The following is a 16,648-nucleotide window of genomic DNA, read 5'->3' on the forward strand; positions in this document are numbered from 1 at the left end:
CCCTCAGCATTTGCCTGAATTTTCTTTTGCCACAATAGCAAATCATTCCAGATTTAGATATTTATGACAATAAGTTATTTTACAGGCTTAGGCCATAAGTCTGACATGAGAAGTGTATAAAATCGGGGTATGGAAGTTGTCCTGAGGCTTGTGGCTTCTCCATCTTTAAGGCAGCAATACTGCATCTTTCTGACCATATGTTTATAGTCACATCTCTACCAGGAAAGGCTCTGTCTTTGACACTGTTCCCCACCTAGATCATGGGGGAGGGGAGATATCACCTACCTCATGGTCTTTGTGCACACTTGCAAGTTGGCATTCCAGTGGCTGGAATCTATCTTTTGGGGCTCCTTATTCTGGTTACAGCATTCTTTATTTTATTTATTTTTTTTTTTGTTTTTGGTTTTTTTTGTTTTTGTTTTTGTTTTTTTCCGAGACAGGGTTTCTCTGTGTAGCCCTGGCTGTCCTGGAACTCACTCGGTAGACCAGTCTGGCCTCGAACTCAGAGATCCGCCTGCCTCTGCCTCCCAAGAGCTAGGATTACAGGCGTGCGCCACCACTGCCCGGCTTGGTTACAGCATTCTTAAAGAATTGGCCAATCGGGAGCTTAGTGTGGTGGCGCACGGCTGCAGTCCAAGTTCTCAGGGAATAGAGGCAGAAGGGTAGAGAATTCAAGCGCAGACTGAATTGCATAGTGAGACCCTGTGTCTTAATCAGAGTGCTTATTGCTTTGATGAAACACCATGTTCAAAAGCAAGTTGGGGTGGAAAGGGTTTATTTATTTAGCCTACACTTTCATATTGGTTCATCATCAAAGGAAGTTGGGATAGAAACTTAAGTGGGGCAGAAATCTGGTGGCAAGAAACTGATGCAGAGGAGTGCTGCTTACTGGCTTGCTCCTCAAGACTTGCTCAGTCTCCTTTCTTATTAAACCTAGGATCACCAGTCCAGGGATGGCTCGACCCATGATAGGCTGGACCCTCCTACATCAATCACTAATTAAGAAAATGATCTACAAACTTACAGCCCAGTGTTAAGGAGACCTTTTTTCACTTGAGGCTTCCTCGTGACTGATGATTCTGACTTGTCTCAGGTTGACATAAAAGTAGGGCACACACCCTGTTTCACAAAGTCAGAGGGGAAAGGTGATATTCAGAAGTGGAACAACCCTTAAATTCGTGTCTACTTCCTTTCTGTGTCATTTCTCACTTCATGTTTTATTTCTGCTGTTCCATATTTCTTTTCAAAACCCATTTCTCAATTGCTCTTAAAATAAAATATTGAATGTGGCATCACATGCCCATAATCCCACCTTTTTAGAGGCTGAGATAGGAAGATTAAGAATCCAAGGCTAGGGCTGGAGAGATGGCTCAGTGGTTAAGAAGCACTGACTGCTCTCCCAGAGGTCCTGAGTTCAGTTCCCAGCAACCACATGGTGGCTCACAACCATCTGTAATTGGATGATCTGGTGCCCTCTTCTGGTGTCTGAAGAGAACTGCAATGTACTCAGCCTGAGAGTCCCTTGCACCCATGCTTTTCTTTTTTTCTTTCTTTCTTTTCTTTTCTTTTCTTTTCTTTTCTTTTTTTTTTTTTTTAAAAAGGAAACCAAGGCTAGCCTGAGCTACAGTAGTATGACTCGGGTGCAAAAAACGTAAGTTAAACTGATTGTAGTGTCTTGTACCAGCAGTCCTAGCACTTGGGAGGCAGAGGCCTGAGAAGATTTGGTTTGAGTCAATGTGGGCCACACAGGAAGTATCAAACCAGCCAGGTAAACCCTGTGGACACACTGGCTCTGGGTTAGCTTTTGGCCCTCCACCAGTCCCTGTGGGAGTGTGGTGGTTCACATGCTTGCTGACTGAGTAGTCTGGCTAGCAAGGACGTGACTGCTCTTGGTATGTCATTCAGGGTTAACCTGGTGTTGTATTCTCATCAGGTCTATGAAGATTGGGATTGCTTCAAAGTCAACGATGTTCTTGAGTTATATGGTGTGCTCTCTGTGGATCCCGTCCTGAGCATACTGAACAGTGAAGAAAGGTGAGTCTGTTTGGTAGGTTTTTCTTTTGTTGGTTTTTCATTGGAGTTAATGTTAGAACAGTGACAGATAGTTATAAAGAACTTCCCTTCCTGTCTTCAGATTTACCAGTTGCCACCACCCATGCCCCACGTGCTTGTTATTACTGCTGTTTATGTAGAGAGAGTGGTCGTGGTGAGACTCAGATTCTCCCAGACTTAACAAGTAGATGACACTGTGAGCAGGTGAGACTCAGATTCTCCCAGACTTAACAAGTAGATGACACTGTGAGCAGACTCCAGGGCCTCAAGCTGACCTCATGATTTTCAGGATTGATTTTCTGTCACATTAAGCAGCTTGGATTTTGTATGTACTAGCTTATTGTCTAGTTTTTCAAGGAGCGAATTTTCTTCTGGTGAGGAATTTTATTTAAGTCAAGAATAAATACTAAGTGATAATAGGTTGGTTCATTTTGGATCCTAATGATGGACAGAGGCAGGTGACTGTCAGCATTCTGTCTTCTACCTGAGGTCATCCACTCACAGGGAAAGTCAGCATGTGCCCGCCTCACAGGTGCAGAGTTTCTGTCACATGCGCTGGGTCCTTTTGCTCCATATGGACGTAGTGTATCGGAGCGGGGAAGCGGGGCAAATGCTCATCTAGTGGCTGGGCTGTGAAAGACAAAGAAGAACCCAGTTCCAGAATCCCCCATGAAGGCACTCCTCCAGGTCTCTCGACCTCTACTCTCTGCTTCTTCAAAGTTGTATTATCTCACAGGACTTCTGCGTGATCCCATTTGTCGGTTGTTGGTCTCAATGCCTCCAATGGGGTCCTGCATAGAAAGTCTTTTCCTGAGCCTGTAAGTTCAAGAGTATTCCCTCCCTGGTTCATTTGTAGTTGAGTTTTGTGTAGGATAATAAATAAGGATCCTTCCTACATCACCCATATTAAAACTTGAAACTGTAGTTCTATATTTTCTATAAGAAACTCTGGATTTTCTGTGTATGATATGCACACATAATCTCAGCACTTAGAAGGTTGAGGCAGAAAGAATTGAGTTCTAGACCAGCCTAGGCTCCGTAATATAGGAAGACAATCTCAAAGAAGAAAAAGCCCAAGCTCACCTTCATTCAGCCCAAGCTGTTGTTTTGATCTCTTCCTCCTGTAGTTGTCCTCCCGTCGCCCTCTGTGCTTTGCTCCGTTTCGCATGCACGCAGGGGATGTAGAGAAGTGGCAAACAGTGCCACTTCAGAAAGCCTCTTTATCAGACACCCCGTGTGTGCCCAGTGACTTTGTTTTCTTTCTTCACTTTTCAGATAGCGTGTTGCTGTGTCCTCAGTCCTCCACCTCTGCCTGCAGCATGCTAGGATTGCAGGTGGACACCAGCGTCCCGTACTCTGTTGTTTTAGAGCAAGGCATTGTATTCAGTGCTGCTCTCCACAGTGGCCCCTTTTGATTCTGGTAGTCGCTTCATATAGGTTCATTTGTGTCATTATATTTCACTGCCCAGCCTTTCCTCAGCCCTACAGAAGCAGGATTCTGCTGTCTCAGAAGTACCCAAGAACGCCTTTGTGTGTTCCACAGCTCGTTTGGTCTCTCCTGCTGGGAACCAGCTTCCTAGTACAGGCTGTCCCTCCTGTGTTTATACATAGCTAGCTTTGTGTGTATTTATCACCACCCCTTTTTGCTTCAGTAAGGGATTGTATATTTGTGTGTGTGTGTGTGTTTTTAAAATATTTATTTATTATATGTAAGTACACAGATCTCTTTATGGATGGTTGTGAGCCACCATGTGGATGCTGGGATTTGAACTCATGACCTTTGGAAGAGCAGTCAGTGCTCTTACCCACTGAGCCATCTCTCCAGCCCCTATTTGTGTGTTTTTAGACTCTTTTATTCCCTAACAAGACATGATAACGTAGACCTTGTTCCATCTTCCTTTTGCCAAAGGGAAGGAAGGACTGTTGCCAGCACACCTACAGGAGGCGTGTTGGACACCACATGACCACCAGCTTTCTACATAGCAAGAACTTAATAATTGTCATACTTAGAGGAGGCATAGGCAGGCAGACCTCTGAGTTCAAGGCCAGCCTGATTCTACATTGTGAATTCCAGGATACTCAGGACTGTATAGTGAAACCCTATCTTGGGGGAGAAAAAAAAAAGGAGGAGGAGGGAGAAAAAGGTGGGGGTGGGGAAAACAACAATACAAAAATGTTGGCAAATATTTTCTAGTTGTTTCCAAGACATGGTCGCACAGTGTAGCCATGGCTAGCCTAGAATTCACTCTGGCCTCTGCCTCCATAATGCTAGGATCTTAAAGGTGTGTGCCACCACAGCCAAAAAGCTTTCCTTGTAAATTATTTGATTACTGAGGCTTCTTGATTCAGAAGGGAAGAGCACAGATGGGGGCAGATTTGGAGTGGATTTGTGAACTTGTCTCGTGAGATCTCACTGTAGTGTAGGCCTTTGTGCATAGTAGAGTTGAACACTTGACACATTTTAGTCATTTGCTCAGTGACGCCAAAGTGAGCATCTCATTGAGCTGATTAGCAAGCCTGAATGCTCACACTGTTCTAATCCCCTGTTCACACTTCAGGAGAGGTGGAGTATCACATCAGAATAAAATTTGGCAAAGATAAAAGTGAGTGGTCTCTACACTAAATAATAAAGACGTGGATTTTGGAGAAAAAGATCCCAGTGTTATTATGTGCTGAGAATGCAAGGAGCATCTGCTTTGACATGGTCTTGTGACTGACATCCTCTGTCATGTACACGGATTGTCTGTGGCAGTAAGTCAGACACCTCAGTCTTGAGCAGTGGAATGAACCCAGTGCGCTGTACGGCAGGTGTGAGTGATAAGCACTCTGGAGTGCGCGACCACATCCTGCCATGGGGGATGGAGAATCCCTCGAGTAGGATTCCGAGTGTCTACAGAGTGCATGTTATTTTGACACCTTTGCTCTTTGACATCTCTAAACCAAGGTAACATGCCCTGTCTCCCCAGGGATGCGTCGGCACTGCTGGACCCCATGGAGTGCACAGACGTGGCTGAGGAGCAGAGAGTGCACAGCCCTCCAGCTTCGTTAGTGCCAAGGATTCATGTGATCTTAGCCCAGAAGTTGCAGCACATCAACCCATTGTTACCCACTTGCCTTAACAAGGAGGAGAGCAGAGCCTGTCAGTGTGAGTGTGGGGCCTCACCTGTGTGGGCTGCAGTCCCTGCTCAGCAGAGGGAGTTTTCTAGTCATGGCTGTGGCTTTGCCCCATTTCCTCTTCTATTAATTCCTGTCATTGAGATGAGACCTAGACACAACGAAGGGTATAAGCTCTTTGTTCTCACATTTACATCACTTTCTAGTTAAAAAAATCACATTTGCTTGTGGGGAAGAGTAGAATATGCATGTGTCAGGGCACACATGTGGAGGTAGAAGAACTTAAAAGACTCAGCTCTCCTGCTGCTGGGCGGGTCCTGGGGATCACTGGCATCACTCGCTGTCTCCAGAACTGTAGTGCTCCTTCCTGCTCTTGTGTGAGATGCTGGTGCTGAGCGGGCCTGCACACTCACTTGCCGTTCCTTCCTTCCTTCTGCAGTTGTATCCAATTTCATGTCTGAGTTGTCTCCAGTCAGAGCAGAGCTGCTTGGATTCCTCACTCACGCGCTCTTGGGAGACAGTTTGGCTGCTGAATATCTTATATTGCATCTCATCTCTACAGTGTAAGTCTGTGCTCTTCCTAGGAGTTAGGATGTGGGATAAAGAAGGGAGCAGCTGTGTGTGTGTGTGTGTGTGTGTGTGTGTGTGTGTGTGTGTGTGTGTGTGTGTGTGTTAATAGGTTAATAGGTTAGCTTTACCTTCAAGTGGACTTCTACAAATGTTGCACCAAACACACATTTCCACTTTGAAGTGGAAAATGCATTTTGTTTCCGTCCTCCAGATAGAGCATGACTGATGAGCAATTTGTTTTTCTGCATTCATTTTATGTTTTATTTTGTGGTGATGTAGATTAAACCCAGGGTCTTATGTATACTTCAAATGCGTTTTATCTCCGAGTCTCATCCGTAGACCCCTGTATGTTTACATGTATGTATGTATGTATGTATGCATGTATGTATGTGTTCTTCTCCAGGCTTTGCTTATACAAACAGTGAAGGCTGTCTTTGTCTTTATGTACATTTAAGTTGACTTTAATGCTTCAGCCCCTTTGTGGTTTGGTTTTTGATTTTTTTTTAATTTTTATTTATTTATTTATTTTGGAGACAGTGTTTCTTGGTTTAGCATTGGTTGTCCTGTAGCTCTGTAGACCAGGCTAACCTTGAATTCACAGAGATTCTCCTGCCTCTGGCTCCCTCCCGAGAGCTGGAATAGAAGGTGCACACACTACCAGCCAGCAGTGCCTCAGTCTCTGACTCCACCATGTTGGGTTGAGATAGGGTCTCACTGTAGCCCTGGCTATCTTGGTGTTCACTCTGTAGACCAGGCTTTCCCCGAACAGAGATCCACTTGCCTCTGCCTCCTGAGTGCTAAGATCAAAGGTGTGCTTCACGACTACTTGGCAGGTTTGTGGTTCTTTTTTTTTTTAAAGGAAGAAATTTGCCTGCTCTCACATTAATACTTGAGCATATTCTTTGGTTTACATCCCTGTGTTGTGTTTAGTAAGGTGGGCCAATCAGTTGTGGTTGAAGCACACACCTTATCTGCTTTTTACTTTTAATATTGAATATCGTAATACTTTTTCTTTCTTTTTTGAGATAGCGTATCGCTATGTAGTCCTGGCCTGGAATGTTCTATGTAGACCAGGCTGACCAAGGACTCCATAAAGATCCTTCAGCTTTTATTTCCTGGGTGCTAGGATTAAGGGTGAGCCATCGTGCTCAGCCCCTTTCATAAGCTTTCTAATGACCAAACGATCTTTTATCATAAATTCATTTCCAAAGTGTTAGGGTTTTGCACTTTTTTTTTAAGTAAATGCTTTTATAGTAAGCATCTTTCCATTATAAATCTTCCTTTCCCTGGTGGCCTCTAAGGTAGTATGTAATGTTTGGGTTCACATCAGAGCTCTGTCGTTGCTTGACTAGACAACCCTGATGGAAAACCCTGGAATTCTGGGAAGTCTGCGGTGCCTGAGCCATAGGCATGCTGTTGAAGTCAGACTGTAAGGCAGTGCCCCCCAGCTTACATCAAGTGCGCCTAGCGGTGAAGTCTGCGGATGCTGTGAAGTGTGAAGCACTTGAGTCTCAGTATTTTAGATAAGGGGCGCTCCGCCTGTACTTCAGAGTAGCTATTATTTAATATTATTAATTATTTAACTTTGATCTCAGCACTCAGGAGGCAGAGGCAGAGAGAGAGAAAAATATTCTTTTTAAAAAAAATGTTTATTTTTACTCTTTATGTATGGCTGTTTTGTCTGCATAGCTGTGCTTGCAGTGCCTGTGGAAGGCAGAAAAGGACATCTGTTTCTCCCAGGAACTGAAGTTACAGATGGTTGTGAGCTACTCTGGGGTCTAGGAATTGAACCCTGGTCCTCTGGAAGAGCAGCCAGTACTCATAACTGCTGAGCCATCTCTCTCTGCTTCTTCAGACTTTGTAGTGAGGGTGTCTCAGTGTCTTACCCTTGGCTTTGTGTTCTTTCCCTTCTCCTAGGTATACAAGAAGAGATGTACTTCCACTAGGAAAATTTACAGTTAACCTGAGTGGTTGCCCACAGAACAGTACCTTCACGGAACACCTCTACCGGATCATCCAGCATCTTGTTCCAGCAGTAAGACAGTATTATGAAGGCTTATGAGCATGTCAGACCCAGTTGTTTCTCACTCCCCTTGAGTACTGGCTTTGTGTTCCTTGTGGGTCTCATTTACAAGGGACAAGACCTGTCAATTGACATCATTTAGAATGCACTCTTAGCATTCACAATGATTGACCCAGCATAAATTTTTAAGTTAAAAAAATTAATGCAATGGCAGTGACTCGCTGAGAATTACGCTTCCCCTCTATGCCAGTTTGTTCCTTTGGGTGTATATAACACCTGAGGTCTGAATAAGCTCTCAATTATATGAACCCAGTAATCTCAGTTGAAATAATAAAGTGGCCCATCTCCATGTCCCAGGGTCAGTTGCTATTTGTAAGCATCTGGAATGAATATTTGTGGCAGGATCTCAGGTACAAGGGCCTTTCTCTGATAACTAAGAATTTTGGCCACTTTGGCACTTATGAAAATGAAGCCAGATCCTTCTAAACAGCCTGCTGCATCTGTACTTGAAGACAAGCCCTGCGGGAGTCCTGAGGACTTGGAGCCACTTACTCAGTGGGCTGGGCTTCCTCTAGCTCCTGGCATGAGCTGGAGACATGGTGAATAATGCATTAGGAAGTAGTGGCAAAGCTGGCCGCGTTCTGCATTTTGCCAAGCTCTTGAGTGTCTAGATTCCTCAGAGACCCCTCGGTTTTCTGTTCTGCTTCCATACCTGCCCCTGCAGTGCTGTGTTCATCTGATCTGTTTCTTAGATGGTAGCTGAGGTGTGTGAGCTGAGAGCCTGCCTGGCTGTCGGTGGAGTTTGCATATTCTCTATAGTGAAGCCTGCTCTGTCTTTAAATATGTGACTTTCATTCATGGACCCTGCAATAGGATCTGAATTGGCAGTTTGCTAGGCCCACATCTGAAATAGCTTCTCTGTCCTCACGGAATTTTCTGTTTTTGAGGTATAACAATCAAGAAAGTAATTGCTGGTGTGTGCTTTAAAAATTCTCTGCAAAACAGTGAATCCTTAGGATAGTCACTGCCAGTGGACACATGCCCATCTCTCCAGTAGGGTCTGAGACTCCATGTGGAGCAGAATTGGTGGCTGCCTGGGCGGGCCATGTCCTCCTACATGGAGAACAGGCAGAGACAGTAAGAAGCAGCTTGAGCCTGTAAGGGATGCCAGCAGAGGCTGCTGCAGTACCATCTCTCAGACACAAGATGGCGCCAGAGACATCTATGTCTCAGCTGTGCGGCCGAGGTTACATCTTTACATGGGGAAGGGTGATTGGAGGAAGGGGCTTAGAGGTCACCTTTCCTTATTTTGCATTTCACTGACCGTCTCCTCTCTCATCACTCTTAGCACACTGGCACCGGCCCTTCTCAGTGCTCTTCTCTCTGGAACAGAGATTCAGCTTGTATGACTTTTTTTTTATGACTTTTATGTGTGTCCTGCTGTGGTTCTGTGGCCAAGTCAGGCTCAGCCCCAGCACGTGGTCACTTATTTTAATGTATATGAGTGTTTGGCTTGCATGTATGTCTCTGCCACATACACACGTCTGGTGCTTGTGGCGTTGGGTCCCCTGAGTTATGGATAGTTGTGAGCCACCATCTAAATGCTGGGAGTAGAACCGGTGTCCTGTGCAAGAACAAGTGCTCTTCACCAGTGAGCCGTCTCTGCTGCCGGCCACCTTTTTTGACGAGCCCTGCTTCTGGGATTTCATTCATATCTGTAATTAACCACTGCCCTCCTTTCTAAGAATGATTGAGGCAAAGTAGAATATTCTCTAAATTTCAGCTGTATCTCTTCCTTCTTCTCTCACCACGTGCTTTTCTGGAGGCTGGAACATGCATGAGTTCCCTGTATCTAGAGCAGACAGAGTTGAGTGTGGTAGGGCTGGAGGCAGGGGTGTGGCGTGTCCCTGCTCTGGGCAGAAGCATTGATAATGAGGTCTGCAGTGTCGAGCCGTGCGTGGTCTGTTCTAATTTATAGAGCCTTTTCTCTTGCTTCGTGACCAGAATTAGCAATCTGCATTTCTCTAGCTCCTGCTCCCTAGTGAAGTGTTCTGACTGGCTGCTTTTCGGCTCTCTGCAGCTGTCTACCATTTTGTATCTTGCTGGCCTTACCTCTCCAGCGGGCACTGCTTCAGCTGAAACATGGGACACGAGCGGCTAGAGGAGGCGTGTCGTGGAGTGTGGCCACAGATAGTTCCTAAGAGTTGCAAAGACCATTTATCTCATTTCTTAGAAATGATACAAGCATTTTTGTCTCTCTGTGTGTGTGTCTGTTAATAGAGAGCTTGGATCTGTGCTTATTACAGTTTCTGTCTTCAGTCTTTTCGTCTACAGATGACAATAGAAAACATGAACCAGCTGAAACTCATTCCCCACAAAGACTACACAGCCAACCGACTGGTCAGTGGCCTCCTTCAGCTGCCCAACAATACTTCCCTGGTCATCGATGAGACCCTTCTGGAGCAAGGGCAGTTGGACACGCCAGGTGTGTGCAGACACTTGACCTCTTCAGGCCTTGCTCCATTTAGCCAGATCTGGTGATGACTTCTAAGGCAAACTTAACATTTAGCAAATATTTTTAAAATAGTCATTTGACTAAAGCATGTACCACAAACTGTGCACTAAATGTTTTGTTGTGGCATTCTGTTGGTTGCCTATCAGCTCAAGAAAGGATAGAAAAGATTTCACGTAACATTTTGTACATCCCATGGGAACTTTCTATAGTTTTTATAGTTTCTGGGGGAAAAAATAGATCATATAGTTTAAACTAACTTCAGTTGTGGAACTTGTTAAAACGGATAACAAGAGCATGCATGCTCTGTCATGTCCACATGAAGGGAGTGCACGGCACACTGTAGCAAGCTGAGGCACAAGAGGGGGTGGGAAGTGATGGAGAGTGGGGATGTGTAAGGCAAAGAGGGAAGGCTCACAGGAGGAGTCGGCGCCCCGCCCCTCCCCCTCCCCCGCAGTCCCGCCTCCCCCCCCCCCCCAGTCCCGCAGTCCCGCCTCCTGAAGGCAGAGGCAGGAGAACCAGGAGTTGAAGGCCTGCTAGGCTTCGTCAGATCCTGTCTCAGAAATGTGTAAACTGGGAAAATTCAACAACCTTACTTTCTAAAGAAATGGTTTTCCCATCTTACTATAGCCATGACCTAGGAAGTAATGAACTTACCAGAGTCTAATTTGGGTGAGTTTCAGCTCCCAGAAAGTTTCAGTTGGCCTAATACTGTCTGTGGAGTTCATTATGTAGTTAAACTTACCTTAACGTAGTTAAATTCACCTTAAGATTGTTGGCTCCTGTGTCCTTTATTTAAGCAGCAGAAACCACATGTGTTAAGTTTATGATCACCCAAACTAATTGGCTTAAATGATTAAAATCACATCACTGCCAGTAATGGTCTTGCTTTTCCAGGTGTTCATAATGTAACCGCCCTGAGCAACCTGATAACCTGGCAGAAGGTGGATTATGACTTCAGTTACCACCAGATGGAGTTCCCATGTAACATCAATGTTCTCATCACATCCGAGGGAAGGTCACTACTTCCGGTATGATGGCTGAGGGTTGAGGGAGGTTACACTGTAGATGTTACTGTTGTCCCTCTGTCCTTTTCTATCATTTATATTGTCTGTGTACACAGGTGCACTTGTGCACACGGATGTTAAGGCCAGGGATTGCCCTCAGAAACCATATACCCTGCATTTTGAGACCCAGTTTCTTACTGGCTTGGACTGGCCAAGAGCGAGTATAGCTCAGTGGTAGAACATTTGTCTATCTTGTGTAGGGCCTTGGATTCCATCCATAGACTTCAAAAAGGAGATTGAAATTATTATTAACAAGGGAATCTAATATTTTCATTTTACCTCCATGTAAAAAATTATTTATAACTGTCAAGATATAAATCACAAGATAACCAAAGCTAGGTAGGGACACCTTCATCTAGAAGTAAAGAGTAGAAGATGCCTTGGGGTGGGGTGGCACACCTTTAATCTCAGCACTCTTGAGTTCAGTGCCTCCCTCCCTGGTCTACAGAGTGAGTCCCAGGACAGCCGGGGCTACAGAGAGAAACCTTGTCTTTGAAACGCAATCAGACAAACAGTAGAACTAACTCCCCATAATAATCCAAACTACTGTCCTTGCTTTCTTTGTTCATCTGTCACAGTCCCTGTCTGTCCCTCCCAACCCCTGACCCGCCAAGTTGTACAGTGTTCTGTAAAGCAGCAGAACATTGATTCCCTTTGGGCTGGTTGCCTGCCTCTAATCCCAGTGCTATAAAATCTGTGAGGCTGGCCAGTCTCCAGTTGAAGGCCATCATGAGTTATGTAGCAAATTTATTTTAATGTTTTCCTCTTTTCATTGATCATTTGGGGTTTGGGCACATGTGCACCAGCCACTGTTCAAAGGTTGGAGGACAATTCGTAGGAGTTGGCGCCCTTTCCATCCATGTGGGTCCTCTGAATCAGGCTCAGCATTGCAGTGGTTTTGTGCCTTTTATGATCCAGACACATTGAGCACACTCAGATTTTAAAAATATCCTCCTCAAATTGTGTTTCCTAATTACCTTCGAAGCTGAGAGATGCCTCCTCTGAAATAGAGGCAGCTGTAGGACTGTGGGAATCAGTTGGTCCTTCTCTTTCCAGGCAGACTGCCAGATTCACCTGCAGCCCCAGCTGATGCCACCCAACATGGAGGAATACATGAACGGCCTGCTCTCAGCTGTGCTGCCGTCGGTGCTCAACAAGTTCCGAATCTACCTGACCTTGTTGAGATTCCTGGATTACAACATATCAGACGACATAACCAAGGTGCGCCATAGTCAAGCAAGAAATCCTGCTACGTTCTGGGGTTCACGCAGTTTCCTGTTAGTGTTGGGCCACTCTAGTCTTCATTATGGTCTTCTGTTTAAAAGAGATTTCATTTTTTCTCCTTTTTCTTAGCAACCTCCTTTCTTTCTGCATTTCAGTTGTTTTTGTTTGGTTGGTTGAATTATTTTCAGCACTGGGGATCAAGCCAACTCCTTTAAGTCAGTGTAGCAATCTACTTTGCTAACCCATTATTACTTATGTGCTTCATCTGGGCTGCTCTCACCTTCAGTCGGCCAGCCCTCAGGGCCATGTTTTCATGACCCGCCTAAACCATGGCAGCTTCTCCTCCACTCACCTTCTTCTCTCCTCCTGGTTCTCCCCCACCCCCACCCCCAGGCCCTGGAACCCTAAACCCTGCCTATGCTTCTTTTGCCCAGCGATTGGCTGTGGGTATCTTTATTCAGAAATAACTTGAGGGCCAGGACACAGAGTCACTTGAGTCTATGTGTGCATACACGCGCGCGCGCACACACACACACACACTTTTAGGGGCCATTGTTTTTGGCTTTCGTTTTTAGTCCCTTCCTGCTGCTTTCTCTCCCACTGGCCCTCATTACACTTACATCAGTACATTTGATGGTGAGCTGCAGACCTTTGAAGCTTTGGTCATTTTCCCTTTTTTTTTTTTTTTTCTGCTTCAGTCTAAAAAAGCCTTTGTTCACCTATCTTGAAGTTTGACTAATTTTTGTGCCTGCTCAAATTTTCTACAATTATTGCTGTTAATTGCCTTATTTTTTATTTATAGAATTTCCTGTTTACTTCTTGTTCAACATTATTTTCTTATTGATGTTCTCTGCTTGGTGGGGCACTGTTCACATATTCTCCTTTAGTTCTTTATACAGTAGTCACCCCTTTCCAAGAGTGATGCATGCTCAAACCCCAAGAGGTGACTGTAACTGGAGCTAGTACCTGGTCTCACATGTACTATGCAAGGGAAACATAATGGTGTGTGTATAAATAATCTGTTTCTGGAGCTTAATTTATATACCAAGATATTAGTGGTAACAACAGAACAGCTATAACAGGCAGATCAGAGCGGCTGCCTAGAGGACATCACCTGAGGGGTGGAGTGTGAAAACAAGTTTGAATGTCACAGCCTCAGCACTCTTACTAAGAGCCGTGGTTTTCTTGCATAAATGGTACCCAAGTTACTGGACGTTTCCATGGTTTTAGCAGCGCTGAGTCCAGCCAGAGGCCTGTAACTTGCGGTCCTTCTCCCTCGGCTTCCTCACCTGTGCTGGCCTGACAGGTGTGTACCATCACACTGTAGAGGACGCTGGCTTCTCAACAGGGCTGAGCTGAATGAAGAATGTTTTCCATGTTGCGTTTTGTAATGGGGCTTTAAGTTTTGGTTTTTCCTTTTTTACTTATCTTGCCACCATTTGTCTACCATTATTTTTACCTCAGTCAAGGACCATGTTTCTTTTTCTCTATAAAAAGTAAGGAAATTGTTTTGAAATGCACTTAAAAGGTTTGAAGGAATGTAAGTGTATTATTCTTATGATATAGGCAGTTGAAGATGATTTTGTGGAAATGCGTAAAAATGATCCTCAGAGTATCACTGCTGATGATCTTCACCAGCTGCTTGTGGTGGCTCGGTAAGTGTGCTCTCCCAGATCACCTGTGCGATTGGCTCTGTGCACTTATGATTTATTCAACGGTATCTGAGGCAGCATTCTAAAAACAAAGGAACTTTTTTTTTAAAGACATGTAGGGGTTGAACAGATGGACAAAGCTTTTGTCTGAAGATTGAAGTTCAGAACCTACTTTAAATTTGGGTATGTGGCCATGGCCACAAGGAATCCCAGAGCAAACTGGCTAGCCTAGTCATACCAGCCAGCCCCGAGCTCATGAAGGAGTAGGAGAGTGGTTGAGGAAGATTCCTGATGTCAGGCTTAGTCCACCATAAGACACAGACATGAAAAAGTTAAATGAAAAGACCCACCCAATGCAAGTGCTTGTTGAGAGATACTTAGCAGGGCCTTCGCAGTAGACAGCCTTGCTCTCTAAGCTTGTGAGAGACAGCCTCCCTCTAATTCTGGCTCTTCAAGGACTTCTTGGTGAGGTCACAGTTGGTGTGTACCAACCATATACTCTGGCCCCTGAGGGCTTTCATTTTTTTTTAAAGAGGAGGTTGAAGTAGGGAATGAGAAAGCGAACAGGGCGTATGCAGAGAAGAGGAAAAGAAGGGAGAGAGGGAGAGAGTGTTTTCCAGGTTCTTAAAACTTTAAACTGGGCCGGGCATGGTGGCGCACGCCTGTAATCCCAGCACTCTGGGAGGCAGAGGCAGGCGGATTTCTGAATTCGATGCCAGCCTGGTCTACAGAGTGAGTTCCAGGACAGCCAGGGCTACACAGAGAAACCCTGTCTCCGGGGGAGGTGGGGGGCGACTCTTTAAGCTAACCATCCTAACTCTAGGTCATTTTTATGTGAACCAGCTTTCTGTCTCTGAGCGCCGGTCAGACAACACTCTCCAGAGAGCGATGGCTCAGAGCCAAGCAGCTGGAGTTCTCCAGGAAGAGCAGGCTTCAGCAGCAGCAGAGCGTGAACGGGAACGAGCTGTAGAGCTCTGAACTGTCAGAACGGCGAGCTACAGCCCCTGTGCCCTACAGGCCAGAGTCCTTTATACCACATTGTTTTATAGATAATTTGTATCCAAAAACACAATGACTTTTCCTCAAATCAAGTCTGGTGACACCAAAAGTTTATATGATTCTCTGTAAGGGCTTTTACCTTACTGGTTTTATGGAGTTTTGGAGTTTGTTTTATAATTAGTTATGATGTACAAAACTGTATTTGATATTAAAGTTTAATAGTGATAATATTACTGATCATACCATTTCTTTAGCCACAGCTACATCTTAGTCCAGACTATGAAGTGCCAGCTTCCTCTGCAGTTATTTGAAAAGCTGTGTTAATTCAGAACAGGTATGAGTGACAAGTTCGAGGAGATGTGACTTCTCTAATGTCATATTCTACACATTTGCCACAGAAGCGTTTTCCCACATCCCAGCTCTAACGGCGGCAGAGCCGGGCCTTGTCATGGCAGCGGCTTGCGGCTCCAGACTTCACAGACTTGTACTACCTTTTTGGGGAAGGGGTGCCAATTGATTTTGCCAAGTCATTTGAAAGAAAAAAAGAACAAAACACTGTGATCGCTATTTTGTTTGCATAAAGGACATTCTCAGAACATGAGAATCTTTTAATGGAATAAATGCAGCTTTGTGAAGATCACCACCACATTGTCCTTAACTTTTCTCATCTCCTGCATCTGTCACCTGCAACTATCATCTTATGGGACTGGAGGGATACTGCTCCCATGGAACCTTGTCCAGACACGAGAAAATGCCACTTAAAGTTTGAGGGGAAATCTTTTTTTTTTTTTTTTTTTTGGTGCTGTGTATTGAACCCTGGCTTCTCATACAGGCTAGAGAACTATTGTCTGCATTGAGCTGCACCCCCAGCCTGTGCGGGGTGGGGACTTTTTTCATTTTCCTTTTAGCTGATACAGTTATAGGTAGGTTTTCCTCTGACCGATGCATTTTGATATGTGTATTTTCAAATGAATAAAAATGTTAGTACTTATAATTTGCAAGTTAATGTAGTATAATGGCGATTGTGACAAAAATCTTTAGAAAAGTTAGAACCTTGTTGTTAACCTCATCTGCTAGGTGTGTATGAAGATGAATTCACTTGGAAACAGATGAAGGCAATGGTCCCTTAATTTTTTTCCTGCTAACCAAGGAAACAGGGTCGGCCTTGATAAATCAAGGGATTAGCCTAATGAAAAGAAATACAAACCACTAGTTGTTCAGCATTCTTTTCCTAACCTTAAATCTATTTTTATAAGTTAATGTAAATAATGTTCATACTAGAGTTCTAACTGGTTTTCATTTTTATAACTGGTAGACAGATCTTCCTTAAACTTTTGAAAATAAAGCGTTTGCATAGATTTTTGAAAATGCATTTTCTTTGTCCTAGAACATTTTTAGTTTATCTTAAACTGTAATTTACCAAAGAGAAGTCATA

At 44.5% G+C, this 16,648-nt stretch overlaps 1 protein-coding gene across 1 annotated transcript in view; it reads left to right on the forward strand.

The window, feature by feature from the left end:
• Mcmbp (minichromosome maintenance complex binding protein) overlaps positions 1-16,207 on the forward strand; it is a 41,550-nt gene extending 25,343 nt beyond the window's left edge. Inside the window, exons 8-16 of the mRNA XM_052197406.1 lie at positions 1,934-2,034; positions 5,019-5,197; positions 5,606-5,729; positions 7,654-7,771; positions 10,079-10,244; positions 11,169-11,302; positions 12,395-12,559; positions 14,129-14,217; positions 15,058-16,207. Of these exons, the coding sequence (XP_052053366.1) occupies positions 1,934-2,034; positions 5,019-5,197; positions 5,606-5,729; positions 7,654-7,771; positions 10,079-10,244; positions 11,169-11,302; positions 12,395-12,559; positions 14,129-14,217; positions 15,058-15,184 (1,203 nt within the window). The 3' untranslated portion in view covers positions 15,185-16,207. The remainder of the gene's footprint in view (positions 1-1,933; positions 2,035-5,018; positions 5,198-5,605; positions 5,730-7,653; positions 7,772-10,078; positions 10,245-11,168; positions 11,303-12,394; positions 12,560-14,128; positions 14,218-15,057) is intronic.
• Positions 16,208-16,648: the final 441 nt, after the last annotated feature.

Source organism: Apodemus sylvaticus, chromosome 1, assembly GCF_947179515.1.
Source record: "Apodemus sylvaticus chromosome 1, mApoSyl1.1, whole genome shotgun sequence".
In the NCBI taxonomy this organism is placed as follows: domain Eukaryota; kingdom Metazoa; phylum Chordata; class Mammalia; order Rodentia; family Muridae; genus Apodemus; species Apodemus sylvaticus.